Source organism: Lepidochelys kempii, chromosome 1 (assembly GCF_965140265.1).
Source record: "Lepidochelys kempii isolate rLepKem1 chromosome 1, rLepKem1.hap2, whole genome shotgun sequence".
Lineage (NCBI taxonomy): Eukaryota > Metazoa > Chordata > Testudines > Cheloniidae > Lepidochelys > Lepidochelys kempii.
The window spans coordinates 343,016,514-343,036,839 of NC_133256.1; the positions used below are offsets into that span (position 1 = coordinate 343,016,514).

The following is a 20,326-nucleotide window of genomic DNA, read 5'->3' on the forward strand; positions in this document are numbered from 1 at the left end:
TGGTGGTTAGCGACCCATGTAGGTGGGGGTGACTGTGCTGCACAATGGAACGTGTTCAACTCATCGGGAGTTGCCTGGGCCCTTCCCAAATCCTGTCATTCTCTGGGATTAATCAGAGATAAATTACCTTGCCCACTTCTCCCGCATCCAGAAACACAGTTGTGCAGAGATCCCTGCTCAGTGCTACTGCCCCTGGGGAGGGAGCTGTCTGCATCTGAAGCTCAGACAGGGCTCTGCTTGGCAGAATTGGATGGGCTGCTTGTTTGTAACTGGGACGATTAATATTGATTTTTATTTCCGTGCGGTTTTTTTCTATTTGTAACTATGGTCGAGTTCAGGATCCTGACACAAGGAAGAAAGGAGAGCAGCAGAATACAGACCCTGGACTTCAGAAAAGCAGACTTTGACTCCCTCAGGGAACTGATGGGCAGGATCCCCTGGGAGGCTAATATGAGGTGGAAAGGAGTTGAGGTGAGCTGGCTGTATTTTAAAGAAGCCTTATTGAGGGCGCAGGAACAAACCATCCCGATGCGCAGAAAGAATAGCAAATATGGCAGGCGACCAGCTTGGTTTAACGGAGAAATCTTCGGTGAGCTTAAACACAAAAAGGAAGCTTACAAGAAGTGGAAACTTGGACAGATGACTAGGGAGGAGTATAAGAATATTGCTCGAGGAAGCAGGGGTGTAATCAGGAAGGCCAAAGTACAATTGGAGTTGCAGCTAGCAGGGGATGTGAAGTGTAACGAGAAGGGTTTCTATAGGTATGTTAGCAACAAGAAAGTGGTCAGAGAAAGTGTGGGACCCTTACTGAATGGGGGAGGCAACCTAGTGACGGATGATGTGGAAAAAGCTGACGTACTGAATGCTTTTTTTGCCTCGGTCTTCACAGACAAGGTCAACTCCCCTATTGCTGCATTGGACAGCACTGTATGGGGAGGAGGTGAGCAGCCCTCAGTGGTGAAAGAACAGGTTAAGGACTATTTAGAAAAGCTGGACATGCACAAGTCCCTGGAGCCGGATGCAATGCATCCGAGGGTGCTGAGGGAATTGGCTGATGTGATTGCAGAATCACTGGCCATTATCTTTGAAAACTCATGGCGATCGGGGGAGATCCCAAACAATTGGAAAAAGGCAAATACAGTGCCCATCTTTAAAAAAGGGAAGGAGAATCTGGGGAACTACAGACCGGTCAGCCTCACTTCAGTCCCCAGAGAAATCATGGAGCAGGTCCTCAATGAATCCATTTTGAAGCACTTGGAGGAGAGGAAGGTGATCAGGAACAATCAACATGGATTCACCAAGGGCAAGTCATGCCTGACCAACCTGACTGCCTTCTATGACGAGATAACTGTCTCTGTGGATATGGGGAAAGTGGTGGACATGATATACCTTGACTTTAGCAAAGCTTTTGATGCTGTCTCCCACAGTATCCTTGCCAGCAAGTTAAAGAAGTTTGGGCTGGATGAATGGACTATAAGGTGAATAGAAAGTTGGCTAGATCATCAGGCTCTGTCATAACCATACAGCTAGGGTAAAATCCCTCCTTTACCTGTAAGGGGTTAAAAAGCTCAAATAACCTGGTTGGCACCTGACCAAAAGGATCAATAAGAAAAGAAGATACTTTCAAATCTGGGGGTAGGTTTTATTTGTGCTCTCTTTGTTGTACTCGCTCGGGACAGAGACAGGGACCAGGTAGGAAAAGAACATCTCCTAAAACCCTACCTGAAATAAGCATCTAAGATTACAAAAATTAAAGATTACAAGTAAAGTAAAGCAAGGAAATGGGTTAGATTATCTTTTGTTTTAGCTTGTGAATTTTCTGTATGCTAAGAGGGAGGTTTATTCCTGTTTTTGGAACTTTGAAGTTGAGCCTAGAGGGGAATCCTTTGTGTTTTAAATCTTTTTATTACCCTGTAAAATTACCTTCCATCCTGATTTTACAGAGGTGCTTCTTTTACCTTTTTCTTTATAATAAAGTTCTTCTTTTAAGAACCTGATTGATTTTATTGTCCTAAAGGTAAAGGGTCTCGTCTATACTTTTATTAAAGGAATTGGTTAGTATATTATTCTCAAGCCTCCCCAGGAAAGGGGGTGAAGAGACTTGGGGGAATATTTTGGGGAAACAGGGACTCCAAGTGGCCCTTTTCCCTGGATATTTGTCTAAATCACTTGGTGGTGGCAGCAATACCGTACAAGGACAAAGACAGGAATTTGTGCCTTGGAGAAGTTTTAACCTAAGCTGGTAGAAATAAGCTTAGGGGGTCTCTCATGCGGGTCCCCACATCTGTACCCCAGAGTTCAGAGTGGGGAGGGAACCCTGACAGGCTCATTGGGCAGTGATCAATGGCTCAACATCTAGTTGGCAGCCAGTATCAAGCGCAGTGCCCCAGGGGTCGGTCCTGGGGCAGGTTTTGTTCAACATCTTCATTAATGATCTCGATGATGGGATGGATTGCACCCTCAATGCAACAAGTTAAAGAAGTATGGGCTGGATGAATGGACTATAAGGTGGATAGAAAGCTGGCTAGATTGTCGGGCTCAACGGGTAGTGATCAATGGCTCCATGTCTAGTTGGCAGCCAGTATCAAGTGAAGTGCCCCAAGGGTCGGTCCTGGGGACGGTTTTGTTCAATATCTTCATAAATGATCTGGAGGATGGTGTGGATTGCACTCTCAGCAAGTTTGCAGATGACACTGAACTGGGAGGAGAGGTAGATATGCTAGAGGGTAGGGATAGGATAAAGAGGGACCTAGACAAATTAGAGGATTGGGCCAAAAGAAATCTGATGAGGTTCAACAAGGACAAGTGCAGAGTCCTGCACTTAGGACGGAAGAATCCCACGCACCGCTACAGACTAGGGACCGAATGGCTCGGCAGCAGTTCTGCAGAAAAGGACCTAGGGGTTAGAGTGGACGAGAAGCTGGATATGAGTCAACAGTGTGCCCTTGTTGCCAAGAAGGTCAATGGCATTTGGGGATGTATACGTAGGGGCATTGCCAGCAGATTGAGGGACATGATCGTTCCCCTCTATTCGACATAGGTGAGGCCTCATCTGGAGTACTGTGTCCAGTTTTGGGACCCGCACTACAAGAAGGACGTGGAAAAATTGGAAAGCATCCAGCGGAGGGCAACAAAAATGATTAAGGGACTGGAACACATGACTTATGAGGAGAGGCTGAGGGAACTGGGATTGTTTAGTGGCACAAGAGAAGAATGAGGGGGGATTTGATAGCTGCTTTCAACTACCTGAAAGGGGGTTCCAAAGAGGATGGATTTAGACTGTTCTCAGTGGTAGCTGATGACAGAACAAGGAGTAATGGTCTCAAGTTGCAGTGGGGGAGGTTTAGGTTGGATATTAGGAAAAACTTTTTCACTAGGAGGGTGGTGAAACAATGGAATGCGTTACCTAGGGAGGTGGTGGAATCTCCTTCCTTAGATATTTTTAAGGTCAGGCTTGACAAAGCCCTGGCTGGGATGATTTAGTTGGGGATTGGCCTGCTTTGAGCAGGGGGTTGGACTAGATGACCTCCTGAGGTCCCTTCCAAGCCTGATATTCTATGATTCTATGATTCTCAGCAAGTTCTTGGATGACACTAAGCTGGGGGGAGAGGTAGATACACTGGACGGAAGGGATAGGGTCCAGAGTGACCTAGACAAATTGGAGGATTAGGCCAAAAGAAATCGGATGAGGTTCAACAAGGAGAAATGCAGAGTCCTGCACTTCAGATGGAAGAATCCCATGGACTGCTACAGGCTGGGGACCGACTGGCTAAGCGGCAGTTCTGCAGAACTGCAGAAAAGAACTTGGGGATTACAGTGGATGAGAAGCTGGGTATGAGTCAGCAGTGTGCCCTTGTTGCCAAGAAGGCTAAAGGCATATTGGGCTGCATTAGTAGGAGCATTGCCAGCAGATCGAGAGAAGTGATTATTCCTCTCTATTTGGCACAGGTGAGTCCACACCTGGAGTATTGCATCCACTTTTTGGGACCCCCACTACAGAAAGGATGTGGATAAGTTGGAGAGACTCCAGCAGAGAGTGATGAAAATGATCAGGGGGCTGGGGCACATGACTTATGAGGAGAGGCTGAGGGAACTGGGATTGTTTAGTCTGCAGAAGAGAAGAGTGTGGGGGGATTTGATAGCAGCCGTCATCTACCTGAAAGGAGGTTTCAAAGAGGATGGAGCTCAGCTGTTCTCAGTGGTGGCAGATGACAGAACAAGGAGCAATGGTCTCAAGTTGCAGTGGGGGAGGTCTAGGTTGGATATTAGGAAAAACTATTTCACTAGGAGGGTGGTGAAGCACTGGAATAGGTTACCTAGGGAGATGGTGGAATCTCCATCATTAGAGGTTTTTAAGGCCCAGCTTGAGAAAGCCCTGGCTGGGATGATTTAGTTGGGGTTGGTCCTGCTTTGAGCAGGGGGTTGGACTAGCTGACCTCCTGAGGTCTCTTCCAACCCTAATTTTCTATGATTCTATGATTCTATTTTAATTTTCACAGATGTGGGAAATTCAGGGAGGAGTTAGGGCAATGCTGACAGCAGGGCCCAAGACACCCACACGCTGGGACTTGGCGGCAGGGGTTGGGGTGGGGGGTGGGCTGTCGGCCTGGTACAGCTAAGCTGAGACCCCTGGCCAGAGCTGTGAGTATGGAGATGAGCTCTGGGCCGAGGGGGAGGCCACCCCACTGTTGAACGGCTTCGCCCGGCGATGACCTCTGTGCTCCGGGCTGGTGAGTGAGCGAGCAGTGAGGGAGCCATGACAGCAGGGCTGCTGCAGGGGGCTCCCTGCACGGCTGGTGACTCTGGATCCCTGCAGGCGTGAGGTGTGGGGAGTGGCAGAGCAGAGACACCCCAGCTGAGGAGGAGGCCATCCCACTGCTGAACAGCTCCTGCCTGGGGATGGCCCCCACACGCTCGGCCGGTGAGTGAGTGGGGCCATGACAGTGGGGCTGCAGAGGGTGCCCTGCAGGGCCACGAGGCTGGTGGTGCGGGGGAGGCTGCGCTTGCCAGTTGTTCTCAATGGATATTCTTCTTCTTCAATTTCGATGTGTCAGGTGAAATTGACGTTTACCAGTAATGCGTTTACTTTATTGTCTCCAACTTGTATGACCCACTGGATCATTCCTCAGCCGATGCGTCTCCGTTAACACTGCCCCTCCGCCCCCCAAATGCTATGCAGAACAAGTAGCGTCCACAGGAAGGTGTGACAGGTTGGAGGGGAGAGGAGGCAGAACGCTTCCCTGCTTTAGGCACTTGGAGACACAGTCCTTGGTGAATTAAACTAGACATGGCGGGTGTGAATCCAATTGAACAAAGCATCCCCAGTTGACCAATCCAAGTCCTCCTGGCTGGCTGCCCTGCCATCTCCACCTGCTGCTCCCTATCCCCATCCCCCATAGCTACCTCCAGCATTCTCTGGCCATGCCTTCCATGCTCATGGGTCCAACCTTGGTGGATCCATGGACCCTCTCCCAGCTTGGCTGGATCCTCCTCTATCCACCCCTGCATATACTCTGGCTTATCTAACCATGCTCATCACCATGATATTGCAGCAGCTGGGCCCTAACGGGCTGAGAAATCGGTTATCAGAGAGGCTTTTAAACCATGTACCCTACAACCAAACTAGGCTGGCTGTTAGAGAACTCACCAGTTTCACTTTCTCCCATCACAGTCCGACCATAGCTAGGTGAGTTCTTAGTACATCTGTTTCTTAGGAACCAATTGATGTAGTATCCAAGCCCATCAGAAATGCATGTAGTAGAGAATCCTGGTAGGTGAAATGGCCAAGTCCTTACCGAGTCTTTACTCAGTTTTCACTTGGCCCTTATGCAGCCAGCCACTTACTTCTGACCTCAAGCAAAGGCCAGGTAAAACTGGAGGAAAAGCTGACCTTGTGGAACAGCTCAGAAATTTCCCATCATTGCAGCTAGCTCCGGTACGGCTTAAACAAAAGCAGGGCTGGCTCGTATGACTGTGCACTTCCGATCCATGCTGGGTGGAGTGTATCAGTCCTGCCAGTGTGCATCTCACACACTCTTTGCCAAAGGAAAGAAATGACTCTCCTCCCTTCTGCATGCTCCCCGCCCCCTTAGGAGAAAGAGCTTTACAATTAATTATTTCTTTAAAGAAAACCATGCAAAATCACTCAGGGTAATAAACCTGGCCCCTTGGCTTATGCCTGTGGCAGAGGACAATGCACTGGGCACTGGGCACATAAACCCTGTTTTATGGGACTGGTTTCATGAGGCTGCAGAATTACAGCAGCGCCCTGGCATGCTGTCACTGTCTGCCCCGCAGTCACTCATTAACTCATCAAGGGAGAAGAGACCAACTCTGGGCAGCCCTTAGCACTGAACTCTTCCAGGGAGCCCTGGGCTTGGCTAGGCCGTGGAGCTAATCAGGATTTTTTTGTTTTCGTCATTGCTGGTTTGGGATCGTGCTCATTAATAATCGTTTTAGCATCTGAACAGCCTGTAACGAATCCATGTGCTGCAGACAGCAAAGGCAATTACAGAAATAACATAATTAGGGTTATGCAATAGCATTCCGAATGCTGCACGCTGAGAAGGAAGAAGCATACAACAGGGAGTTCGGTAACTGACAGACCTGGCACTGGTAGATCAGAGAAGGTCTGGAGAAAAGCTTGGTAATGAACTAGCAGCAAACTGGAGCAATTCAAGCCTATGAAGTTGTTTCATCTGTTGAATCATATTCAGATGGACTAAGGGGTTGTTTTGGTCTGCTGGTAGGCATCACAGCTGCTTAAGTTTGTGTATTGGCTCTCTCAGCTGGGTACCCCCACAAGCCTCTGTTACACCAAATTGGTCTGACTGCAAAGAGAGCCTAGGTTCAAGGCAAGAATCTCAGCATCTAATTGGGATATGAAATATTTAGTCTTATAGTTGAACAGATGGCCCTGACTCCAAATGAAGCTCAACTCATCTTCAGATCAAGAGATCTGCTATTAATGGCTTGTAACTGGTGTTCTACCTTTTCAGACAGCCTCTTGTACCTTGATTTTTTATGGCTTTTTCTGCTCCTTACCCTCTCAGAGGAGAACTGGTGGGGCTATTGTGCCAAAGGATAGTAAGCCTTCAGCCAGCCTTGCTGTAAGGACAGCTAATCCTACAATGAATGCCCCGACCTCCTCAAGGCAGGAGAAAGGAACTAACATCTGCTCGTTAAAGACCCTTTGCGGGCCATATATTGTACACTTGCAAATACAGTCTGGCCCCCCTTTCCACTGTTCCATCTCAGCTGCCTGCCCATGCTCCCATCTCCACTGCTCCCCCAGCATCTCTGTAAGCTCCCTGCTCTGCCCAGCCCACACATACTTCCTGCAGGCATCCTACAGTCCAGAGCCAATGAGCATTTGAGGAGGTCTGCAAAAGGGAAGAAGTGGGGTTAGGAAGGACAGGACAAGCAGCACAGGGATGCACCCCCTTCCAGCCTGCCGCTGAATAGATGAACCAAGAGATTTAATTTTAAGCGGCTCCCACTCTCTGTTCTCATGTTGGGATCTGTGATGAAAAGATTAGTAGTTTATAACTGGTGAGCATCACTTCCTTAAAGTAGATCTCAGCTCATCTGAATAACTCCAGCCTTCTGCTGGATGCAGCACGGTCTAGTGGGTATAGCACTGGACTGGAACTTAGGAGAAATAGGTTCTAGTCCCTGTTCTGCCGCTGGCCTGCTTGTTGATCTTTAGCAAGTCACTTCCCCACTCCATGCCTCAGTTTCTCCATCTGTAACAATGGGAATAATGATACTGATCTCGTTTGAGATCTACAAGTAATAAGAGCTGGTTATTATTATTATTTCTATTGACAAGCCCCCTCCCTAGTGATCAGTTTCATTTTGAGTCCCCTGTGTGCCGGGGCAAGGGCTGGAAACTCACTGTTGTTTAAAATGCAAGCTGAAATTTCCAGCAGTCCTTTGATCTCTCTTCTGAACTCCTTGGAGTTGGTGAACCACCCTGATGTTACTATTTAAAGTCTAAATAATTTTTATAAGTAGAGTTTACTCAGCGAATAAGTTTTTGTTGCACTAGGTCAGTCCATTTCATAACTAGCTCTCTTTTCTGGTTGTAAAATGGCCAGACGAGGTTAGCCAGCTTTTCAAACTCTGTTGAACACCTGGATTTTAGGGTATCATAATTCAGGAACCCCTTGTCCAAGTCACTTCAAACATGGCAGAAAAATTGTCTCCTGGCCCCAGACTCAATCCTCCAATGTTGAGACTTGTATTTCTTTGATGGTAGAATTTGGAAGGGGTAAGAGCATGTCTAAAATAAAGCTCATCAGTTTTACTTCACCATATACTCAGAGTAGTTACTTCTACTGCACAGTAAGGGCCTGAGGAGGAGCATCAAGGCTTTCCAGGGGTGAGAGGGAAGCACTTGATCTTTTCTTTGTGCTTCCACGTGTATCTTAAATGCTTAATGCAATACCTGGGCGTAAGATGGAAAAGGGTCTTTTATCCCACTGCCCCCTTTTGGTTCCCTGCATTCCTGCCTTCACACCACAGGCTTCTGTGTGGAAACGATTTATTGATTGGGACGAATGCAATTAAGCTGTGTTAATGAAGTTCAAACAAGTGTTATCATAAATTTGGCAGCGTGGAGAGAAACGAAAGGTCAGCCACAGCCCTTTGTCATATTTCCAGCGCGCTAGTGAATGCTAATGAGCCAGTTCCAGTCAGAACATACTCCCCTTCTCGGTGCTCTGGGATTACATTAAGTGTTCCCAAATCCTCAGGATTTCTAGGCTCAAAGGGGCAACGTCGGCACTGAAGCAAACTTGAAAAGGTTCTGATCTCAGCTGCACTGACGTAAATCCAGGGTGACTCCAGTGAAGCCTAAGGCATTACACCAGTGTAGGTGAGATTGGCAACAGGCCCGCTCTCTCCTCTGCCCTTCTCCCTCTGTCCAGCTGCAGAGAAAGGAAGAGCTCCAATCAGATGACAGCAGCACATCTTGGGTCTTGAAAAGCTACCTGTCACTCTAGAACCACAGGTTGAGTATTGCCGGTTCACACACACACACACAAATGGACCTGGTTGTCTTTTCCTGTGTTCTCTGTCTCTTTCTCCTGCCCCATCCTACCTTCACCTTTAGTACCAGAGATGCCCAAGCTCCAGCTGGCTCTAGCTAGTTTTTGCTGCATGTTTTCACCCAGAGGTGGCCTCAGGTACAGAGACTGAATCCAGAACTCAGCTCTTCCAAAACTCAGGGCTGTTCAGATCAGGGTTCTGGTTAGAGGTCAGCTCCACGTCCAGCAGCACCGAAACGTAGAATTCCATTTAAACCAAATTCCCCATGGGCCCAGAAGAGCAAGCTGGGCATATATCAGGGTCTGAACCTGCTTTTGTTCCCTCCCATCCTGCATCCACAGCCCAAGCTCTGCATGGGTAGTATTTTGCCTGGATGCTCATCCATACCCAGCACTTACCTTCACCAGGTGCTACTGGATGTTCTGCTTGAAACATGTACCATGTACTCCTGGGGGAATTCCGTGCCACTCCACATGCACATAATTCATGTGCCGTGCATACTTTTAATTGTTTTCGCAGAAAATAGCTTTTGCGAGAAAGTTGCTGCACTTCCGCCTTTTGTCCACCAGAGGGCTGCTGCTCCTGGCCAGCCCAAGCTACCATAGGGAAGAGAAAGAACCTGCAGTGCCTTCTTCACAGCACCTGTCAGGCCAGGTCAGGAGACAGACACCGTGGGGCACATGGGGCTGCGTGTGTGTGTGTGTGACAGATGGTTCATAAGGGCTAGTGCAGGAAGATAGACTGGGCTGGAGCAGAATGGGAGTGGAGGCTCAGGGTCACAGGGAGGAAGAGGGTGCAGGGACACATGGGGATGGGGAGGGGGTGCAGGGCCACATGGGGAAATGGGGTGTGGCTGAGTGGGGGCACAGAGGCACATGGGTAAGGGGCATGCAGGGACACACGGGGATGAAGGGAGGGGACTGGCTGCGGTGGTGCAGGGCCACATGGAGATGGGGGGAGTAGGTGTCTGAGTGGGGATGGAGGGACACATGGGGACAAGGAAAGATGTGCCTGACTCAATGGGAAAGGCTGGGGGTCAGCCAGGGTCTGCGTGGAGGAAGCTCCCTAACAATCTCTCCCCACCCTCCGAAAAAACCTGTTCCATACTTTTCCCATCCACACCCGACAACCCTCCAAATTCACTCCCAGGCTCCTTTCCAGCAATTACTTTCCTCTCCCTCAGCTTCTCCATTACCCCTGACTTCCCCAAGCCTTTGCACTGCTTCTGAGGGATGTGGGAAATATGGTTCTGTATTGTAGTTTAAATCAATTATCACTCAGAGTTCTGTATTAATATGCCAGTAAGGAATCTATTTGTCAAAAAACAGTTCCTGCATCTTTTTTGCTGTCTGTATTGTTACAGACATACTTGCTGATGGGTATTTTGAAATAAATTACCACAATAATTTAAACTGGTGTGATTATATTGTGTTATTTTGACAAATAAAAATATACAGAATGTTTAATTTTTGGGGGGTAGAATTTTTAATTTTTTGGCGCAGAATTCTCCCAGGAGTAACTATGGCAGCTGACCCTGCTTTGATGTCTTCTGAGCACCGGTACATACTCCAAGCAGAGACACCAGCAGCTATAAGTAGATGGCTTGGAACACAGGAGTGTTTGGGATGGGCTAGCTAAGTTAGCATTAATTTTAGACAGATGCATACTAGGACAGATACCTTGCTTTTGTGCTAGAGTTCCTTCAGATAGATATTGTCACCAAGCACCCATGAACAATCACTTTTAGCTCTAATGTTCCTACACAGGACAATTCATCTGATTTCACGTTCCTTCTGGCAAACTCCTTAGCAATCCAGAAACTCTCTGGCTGTGACTCCAGTTATCTTAGCATTGACTCCTGTCCTGTCTTTAAAACACAACTGTCTTAGATTCATAGAATCATAGAATATCAGGGTTGGAAGGGACCTCAGGAGGTCATCTAGTCCAACCCCCTGCTCAAAGCAGGACCAATCCCCAACTAAATCATACCAGACAGGGCTTTGTCAAGTCTGACCTTAAAAACTGCTAAGGAAGGAGATTCCACCACCTCCCTAGGTAACGCATTCCAGTGCTTCACCACCCTCCTAGTGAAAAAGTTTTTCCTAATATCCAACCTAAACCTCCCCCACTGCAACTTGAGACCATTACTCCTTGTTCTGTCATCTGCTACCACTGAGAACAGTCTAGATCCATCCTCTTTGGAACCCCTTTCAGTGATGATTCTGTCAGTGATGATGACTACTGAATTAACTGGAATAACTCCCACCCTACCTGGTTGTAAAAAAGTAGAAAGGAATTCATTAGGAGTTGTGTGCAAAACAGTCCTATCTTCCATCCTTAACACAGCCATCACCCTAGCATCTAGGCACTGCTGGTTCGCAGTTTCTCTGAGATGGAAGCAACAACCATCCCCATTCCAGGTGCGTTGTGCATCTCAGAGCTAGGCACATGCATTTCAGAAAACAGAAGAGGGGCAAAATTGACGTTGATATTCACAGACTCACAACCTGCTTTGGGCTTCAGCCAATACAGCAACAAGGAACCTTGCAAAAATTTTGTACACCATTAAAAATCACCCCAGCAGCTCCTGGGTCTGTCTCAGATAAAAGCTGGCGATATTAACTAGTAAGAGGAGCTTTGTTGCACCTGATTTATGAATGCAAACTCATCCAGTTGTTCTGGGAAAGCTTCCAGGAAAGCGTAACAGCTACTGCTGGCGATCATCCTTCCACACGATCCAGTTTTAATGAATGCAGTGCTGGTATAAGCCCTGGAGACTGAAGCTAGCTATTTATCCAGAAAAGAGGGACAGGACTGGGACAAGCTCTCCATACCCCCTTTCCCACCAAAGTGCCCTCACCCCACAACCTGAAGGACAGACACGCCTCTAGGGAAGGGGAGGGACTTTGGTCAATCCTTTCAATCCTTGGACCTATCAGCTGACAGCTAATGAGAGTGACAGTACAATTTGCAGTGGAGGGTGTGAGCTAGGTATCTGTCCACTGAAACCAACGTCCCATTTCACACAGACCACCGAAGATCTACCAGATCATAACATCTTTGGGTCGCGAATGACCTGAATGCACAATCCACAAATAAATATCTCCATATCTCATTCCCAGTGCCTAGATAGAGCTTGTTCCCAAGCCCTTTACAAATAAGAAAACTTGGGCACAGTATCAGAAATAGGTCATAATTAAGCAAGGTAGCTTCTAAGTGCCCGATTGGTTGCTAAGAAACTACATTCATAAAAAATGGAAGTCTCTAAACCGCTGATAAAAATAATCGTCTGGACAAATCAGTAACCGACAGTAGCTGCATTCAAAAGGATTTCATTTAACTCTCACTACAGCATAGAAACCTTTAACCAGCTTTAACCTTTCGCTGATGTATCAGAATGACTAACCCACTCCATTAAAAGAAATATACTATGATATAAACAGGTATATCTACAATAACAAAGAATTCATATAAACTGGTGTGGTGTGTGATCAGCTGTAGATAACATCTATCTATCCAGCCAGCTGAATAATTGTTTAAACCTGTGCACAGTTTATATGAACTCTCTGATGTTAACCGTGGCTCCATGTTTAGTGTTCAGCGAGCATTTTCTAGCTGTGTATTTCCAAAACCTGTCAGTAACGCCTATCAAACATGGGGATATTGGAAAACAAACTATGCATTACATTTTACAAAGCTTCCTCAAGCAAATTCCCACTGAAGTCCACAGGAGCTTTGCCAGAGCTAGTCCCGCAAGATCTAGCCCTCTATTATTAAGGTGAAAAGAAAGATCTTACATTAACTGGGCACAAAGCACTGACTGACTCGTGCAGATAGGAATTGAGACAGTGCATAGTCCACTGCACAGCAGCAAGTATGCATGTGGGGGAGATTATGGTTAGGGTGTCTGGGCAATCCCCTGCTCTGACAGATAATGCCTGGAGATCCAAAGTAGCCAGTCCCTTTGTTCTTCAGGGTTTCATCCAAAGGACCCAACACACGGTCATCTGCATGGAAATCTATTTGCCGCAGAAGGTAAACAAGGCAGCTCAGCCAGGATTTGCATTGTTGGCTCTCCAGTGTGTAGAGATTCCAAACCCAATGCTCAGAACATGGAGCCGTCCTTCCCGGACAGGGTGGCTGGACTCAACCCCCCTCTGTCACACTATCCGTCACCCTCAGTCCCCACACACTAGTTCCTCTGCAAGAGAAATTACACCTGAAAACAACCTCAGCGTATGCCTCTCACTGCCGTGTCCGTGTTTGGCGTGAGGCGTATTGAGCTAAATGGCCCAGATGGATCTTTCCATCGGGTCTTAACCCAAAGTAAAATAGCCAAGCGCTACAGCCGTCTAGTGCAACTCCGTTACCAGCAGGAGCACACGGGACGCCAGCCTGCAGCCTCTGTCGACAGAGCGGGCCCACATTGTACAGCTACGGCTCGTGCCAACCAGCCTCCTCAGTGTAGGACTCACCTTTCCACCCAGTTCTTGTAGCTGGGGATGTCCTTGGCATACAGAAGCTTGTTGGAAGGGGAGTCTTTGCCCAGACGGTGCTCCGAGGTTGAACAGGAGTCCATGAAGGTCTGAGCCACCACCGAGAGGCAGGCATCCGTGATGCTGTTCTTGTGGATGTCGAATACAAACTGGGGGTTTTTGATCATGTTGACCCAGAACCGTAGTGGCAAGCTGCAGGGAGGAAGGCAGAGGTGGAAGAAGATGGTTCAGAGTCAGGGTGTTGTTTCACTGGTGATCTTGCTACACTACAATAACAACAGGATGGGAGGATTTCTGGCTCTGCAACTGGTATACAATGGCTCACATTCATCCCTGATGGGACTCTGCTCAAGTCAAGGGAGTGACTCCAGAGTTGGCTTTGGTACAGGGCATCCTTAGATCATTCCCAGAGGGCCAGATCTGGACACCTTTACTCATGTCGAGTAGCATCTTACTCTGCAAGGAGCCCCATTGAAATCAATGGAACTAGTTGGGCTGGCCCAACTGGCCCCTTACCCTCTCTATAGTTCCTATTAAGGTCTGTAAAATGGAGATAATACTTACCTGCCTCGCAAGGGTGTTGGGATGAGACCTGACTGCTAACCATTCCACCCTATGTGGCTAGAAGAGGTCATATACCTACAAAGCCTTAGTATTATTAATGCTAGTAGGTGGGGAGCAGAGTCTGGTTTTTCGGTCTCAGCAATTCCTGGGGTGGACATGGACATATAATACTATAAACTGAGGAGCTGGGATTTAGCTTCACAACTATAACTCCGTGCACCAGTTGATACCGTAATGGCATGTAACCACCCTGTGCCATCCTGCACAGCTGGACCCCCAGCCAGCCCCCAGTTCCCGCTGGCTGGGCACTGCACAGCTCTGCGTTTATAACTAGCAGATGAATCCCTGCTATCAGAGCCCATCCACTAGATCTCCATCTCCACGGTTTTAGCATGTCCAATTTGAAATGTCTCCAGGGCTGGGGCTTCCTGGAGGGAGATTATTTCCCACTAACAGATCTTCACCACAGTGGGTTTATCCTAATAGCCAACCTACATTTTCCTTTCCTTAATTTTATCCCATTGCTTCTAGTCGTCCTGTTTCCACAATACCAATCTAAACAATTCACCTCTATCACGGGCATCTACACCCTGCAGATACAAGCAGGCAGTGTTAATACATCCTTCTTGGCTACTTCACCACCTGATCTTCCCCACGGACTCCTCTGGAGCAAAGAAACTTGTGGGCTGAACGTCAGAAAAAAGCTTCCCAAGGGAAGCGCCCGAAGCCCAGTTGCTGGAGATACTTGAAACTAGAACTGAGGAAGCACTGGGAGAGTAGGGGCCTGTGCGAGCACCTGCAATAGCAGCATGCAGGGGGAGAAGGAGCTGGGGAAGATGGCTTGGAAAAGGTCTTTTGCATCTCTAATTTCTCTGATGCTAAGCTCCAGCCAGCCACAGGTAGTGGGGAGTGCTGGCTGGGAATGATGAGCCCTGTGAAGTGACTTGGAGTTAATTTAATCTGATTGAGAAGAGATCATTTCTACCTCCACCCTTCCCCCATTAAATAAACCTCCTGATCATTTAGTCTGAGTAGCGGCAATCAGCCTTAGATTAGCGCCACAGATAATGTTAATAATATGCTAATGTTTCATTAGCTGAAAGCCTCTTTGATGCATGGGGTTTCTTTTTTTATTCCAGGGCACTGTGCCGACCTGCCAGTCAGCATGGCTGGTAAAAGGAGAAAACTCATCAGCTGGGAGTCCTGTGGTTCTCCTCCGCTGTGCCTTTTATAGTCCCTCGTATTTACACAGAAGGAGGGAGGGAAAGAGTCCCCAGGGGACTCTTTCCAACAGGGAGACTCAGAGGATAAAAGCAGCAGGGATCCTTCTCTCTCGAGATCTCAGCCCCCTGTCTTTATCCTTCATGCAACAAGAGTGGGGAGGGGTGTTGTCTAGCGGTTGGAGCACAGTCAGGCTCTACCTAGCTCTGTCCTCATGTGGCCCCATCACCATTTCATAGAATCATAGAAGGTTAGGGTTGGAAGGGACCTCAGGAGGTCATCTAGTCCAAACCCCTGCTTGAAGCAGGACCAATCCCCAATTTTTGCCCCAGATCCCTAAATGGCCCCCTCAAGGATTGAACTCACAACCCTGGGTTTAGCAGGCCAATGCTCAAACCACTGAGCTATCCCTCGAGACCCTTAATGGGTTGATCCCCACAGCACCCCTGGGAATTACTGTGACGCCTTTCACAGAAGGAGAAACAGAGGCACAGAGACTCAGGGTATGTCTATCCTGTCATCACAGGGTGTGATCTCAGCTTGAGCAGACACCTGCGCTAGCTTTCATCGAGCTCAGGTAGGTACCAGGGCAATGAAGCTGAGGCAGACGAGCTAGCTGCGTGAGTAATTACCCAGGGTCCTGGGCGGCTATACAGCCCGCACCAAACCTCGATTAAATCCAGCTCAGGTACGTCTCCTGGGGCTGCAATGACACCCCCTGAGGGCAGTAGAGAGACACCCCAAGTGATTTCCCCCAGGTGACACCAGAGCTGGGAGAGGAACCCGGGTGCCCTGCAGCCCAGGCCAGTGCCTTGCCCACAAGCCCATCCTCCCTGAACATCAGCACCCCAAACCCTTTCCCCTCCGTCTGGGACCCGGAGCTGGAGGGATCACACTTACCAGTTGCTCTTCCAGGTGTGCCGCACGTGGGGGTCGTGGATGTTGTGCTTGTCCGCCTGCTCGTCCAGGAAATCAAACATGTACTTGATGGCCAGGGGCAGGGCGCTGCCACGATGCGCTGTGCTGAAGATCGTCTCAAAGAGGTCGTCGACAAACTTCTGCAAAGTGCCCTGTGGGGTCAAGGGAGGAGGAAGAAGAGAGTGAGACACTGACCCGGGGCTCTGATGTCCTCCCTGGGAAATTTCAGTGAGACACATGAGACGGGGGCATTGCCAGGGTGGCTCAGAGGAGTTCATGGGTTCAGCCCTGGAAGTAGTGACTGAGAGCTGGTGCCATCTGACAGCTATACAGTGGGAAATAAGCTAGAGCTTTAAACCCTGTCGTCAGGCACACGCATGACTGGGATCCCCCTCGGCCTTGGACCCGAATAGCAGCCTCAGCAAGTAGCCATGGACTAAACAGGCCAGGTAAGCTGCCTACATCTCTCTTCTTAGAGCTTGTCCCTCCGGGTGAGGGCTGAGGTGCAGTGGTGGGGAACACTCAGCGGAGAAAGGGAAGGGTTTGCTCTCCTGTGTTGTTAAATGGGCCCCCCAGTTGGCCCCCGGATCACAGAATGCCACGGGATTTGTGAGCAACATCAGGAACACTGCATATCGCAAAAGGATTGGGAGATTTCAAGTTTTGGGTCAGATCTTCCGCAGGTGTACACTGGTGATACTCCAGTGAAGTCAACCTGCTCCTGTGGGGATGGGGATGGGAGAGGTGGGCGTTTTGCATGCGAGACAGCCCAACCTGTGCGCTGAGCAACAAGTGACCGATCCTGCTCCCAACGGGATTTTGCCATCCTCTGCACTGGGAGTAGGCCCTGAAAGAGCATCCATCATGCAGTGCATAAGTGGAAACTGACTTCAATATATGCTAGTGTAGAGCTTGATGAGGTTTCCTCACGCTCCTATAGGGGAGAGATCCCAGATCACCATGCTTAGAAACCACCGTGATCACTGCCTGATCAGCAAGAACAGGACACCTAATGGGACGATCTGAATGTGAAGGGTCTGTCGGTTGAGTGGGTACATAAGAATGGCCATACGGGGTCAGACCAAAGGTCCATCCAGCCCAGTATCCTGTCTACCGACAGTGACCAATGCCAGGTGCCCCAGAGGGAGTGAACGTAACAGGTAATGATCAAGTGATCTCTCTCCTGCCATCCATCTCCACCCTCTGACAAACAGAAGCTAGGGACACCATTCCTTACCCATCCTGGCTAATAGCCATTAATGGACTTAACCTCCATGAATTTATCCAGTTCTCTTTCAAAACCTGTTATAGTCCTAGCCTTCACAACCTCCTCAGGCAAGGAGTTCCACAGGTTGACTGTGCGCTGTGTGAAGAAGAACTTCCTTTTATTTGTTTTAAACCTGCTGCCCATTCATTTCATTTGGTGGCCCCTAGTTCTTATATTATGGGAGCAAGTAAATAACTTTTTCTTATTCACTTTCTCCACACCACTCATGATTTTACATACCTCTATCATATTCCACCTTAGTCTCCTCTTTTCTAAGCTGAAAAGTCCTAGCCTCTTTAATCTCTCCTCATATGAGACCCATTCCAAACCCCTAATCATTTTAGTTGCCCTTCTCTGAACCTTTTCTAATGCCAGTATATCTTTTTTGAGATGAGGAGACCACATCTGTACTTAACACACCTAGCATCTTCAATGGCCCAGGGTCCTCCCCATGTGATGAACACCATAAAACCACACCCCACTCTTACTATGAATTCAATCTCTGCTCGCAAGTGAAATAGCAAAGAGTAATGCAGGTCAGGATTGGTGAGCAGGCACAAGCCAGGTGTGGTGCACAGGTCTGGGATAGGAGGGGTGTGTGTGACAGAGTTCACAATGGAGGTGCATTGATAGCTGGTGCAGAGGATGCTGGACGTCAGGTGGGTCAGGACTGGGGGTACGATGAGGGAAGTCATGTTGGGAGCCTGGAAGTGGAATAGAGGTTCAGGTAGGTCACAACTGAGGTGCAGTGACCAAGCTGGTGCACGCTGAGGGGGCGCAGGCTTGGCAGTGGAAATCCGATGGCAGGGCAGGTCAGGAGGAAGGGGCAGTCAAGGGGTTGGCGCCGGACTGGAATGGCAAGGTGAGCTGCAGGCCAGGATTGAGATCCAACTGGCAAAGGTGGTTGTGTATGGCCTCTGCAGCATAGCGCACTCCAGCCTGTGTTCCCAGCACTCCTCTTTCGTCAGAGCTAGGACATTGCCACCTACGGCATGTTAATAACTGTAACTGCTTAACAAGATCAACTCCTAAAATGACAAATTCCCTGTAATGGAAAGGTTCCTCCTGTCTTTACAGACACACAACAAGATTTCCCTTACTGGACATGGAGTGCCAACTTCCGCCAGGGTGGGTAGAGTCTACCCAGCACTAACAAATGCATAAAAGCTTAATTAGCAGGCTGATGTCCCTTGCTGATTCGCCATTTGATTTATTCTTTGAGAAACAAACACAGAGAGAGCTCCTGCAAAAAGGAACAAAACCCTGCAGCACATGTCTGAGCATGGGGAGGGCCCCGAGGGGAAATCTGACACAGAGGAGCTGCCCTCAGGATCAGTTTCCAGGGAGAATTGCATCTCTAACTTGCCCAGCCAAATGCAAAGAAACAGTCCAAGGCTTTTAGAAACCGTCCAAAAGATTCCAGTTCTCAGAGGTCAGAGACTTAGCAGGGTTAAAACCATTCTCAGTTTAACTAAGTATTCCCCAGGACTGTGTTAGCAGAAATTGCACACTCTTCTCTGTCTCTCAGAGGGGCAAGATGGGGAGAGGAAATTTCTCTTATACTAAGTGCTGGGTGAAAAAATAGCCTTTCCAGTTTTCTTTGTTGCTGTGTCAAATTCTCAGCTGGCTCCCTGCCTCGCTCACAAGAGCGGGCAGACGGGACAGGCAGAATCTGGAGTTCTGTTTGTGGTCCACCAGTATCTGAGCTGACCACCAAGTATGTTCAGTGGTGGCCAGAGCCCCTGCAGGTGTAAATCAGCCTTGCTCCAAGGACTATTGATTTATATCAGCTGGGGATCTCACCCCATGGCCGGTGCCCCTTTATTTTTATGTTGTCGGACGCATTATGGCACCTAGATGCTATGGGGAATGGGCATATCCAAAGACAGACAGAGCAATTGCATAGTCTGTGCCCATCGACAGAAGAGTAACCGGATTAGGATTTATTATTCAGTTGCTGGGGGTCAGACACCAGAGGCTGTACCACCTGGGGACTGAGCACACAGGTGAAACACCAGAGCAGGACTTAAATGTGTTGATGGAGTCCCCTGTCCAGTGGACAGACTCAGACTCTGTGTGTGTACGCAACTATGGCTGTGCAGACGAATCCGCCACCACTGAATCTGCGGGTCAGAGCAATGCTGGACGCTACAGTGTAGAAAGGCCTCAGGCTGGCTTGCCTCTGTATTGTCCAACTCTGCTCCGAATTGGTTAGATAACATGATGGTTATAAACGCCTGAGCCCTGTCTACACTGCAGCTTCCGCCACTGCTGATGGGGCTGACCCGGGGGGGGGGGGGGTGACGTGCCGGTGCCAGAGGTTCCCGCTGCAGGATGTGGCAGACGTGCCAGGCGAGCCTCACTCACTGACAGTTCCTCGTGTGAGCTGTGCTAAGACCGGCCTTCACCATATCCTTTATCCCTGGGCTGGTGGGCAGACTCCTGGGGCCAGAGAAGAGCATGTCCAGCCACCTTTCTAATCAGGGCCAGTGGCACAAAGCCCCTCGGTCAGTGGGGAAGTGCCCCGGACAGCAGTGCTCTTTAGTTATTCACACCCGTGTAATGCTAACAATGCATGGATGTGCTTTAGGTACCTGCCTATCAACCAGCAGTGCTGCAAACTGCCCAGCCCTGACTCGGGGAAAGAGAGACTTTCCCCATCCTTGGCCTCTCTAATGAGACTGCCAACAAGGGGAGAATACCGAATGGGGGATAAGTGGCTTGGCAGCAGCACTGCTGGGAAGGATCTGGGAGTTGTGGTCGATCACAGCCTCAACATGAGTCAACAATGCGATGCTGTTGCAAGACA

The 20,326-nt window shown here is 48.8% G+C and overlaps 1 protein-coding gene across 1 annotated transcript in view; it reads right to left on the reverse strand.

Annotated features, from left to right (window-relative positions):
- PLXNA4 (plexin A4) overlaps positions 1–20,326 on the reverse strand; it is a 578,455-nt gene that overhangs the window by 13,338 nt on the left and 544,791 nt on the right. Inside the window, exons 28-29 of the mRNA XM_073328857.1 lie at positions 16,233–16,402; positions 13,527–13,739 (exon numbers count right to left, since the gene is read on the reverse strand). Coding sequence (XP_073184958.1) covers positions 13,527–13,739; positions 16,233–16,402 — 383 coding nt within the window. The remainder of the gene's footprint in view (positions 1–13,526; positions 13,740–16,232; positions 16,403–20,326) is intronic.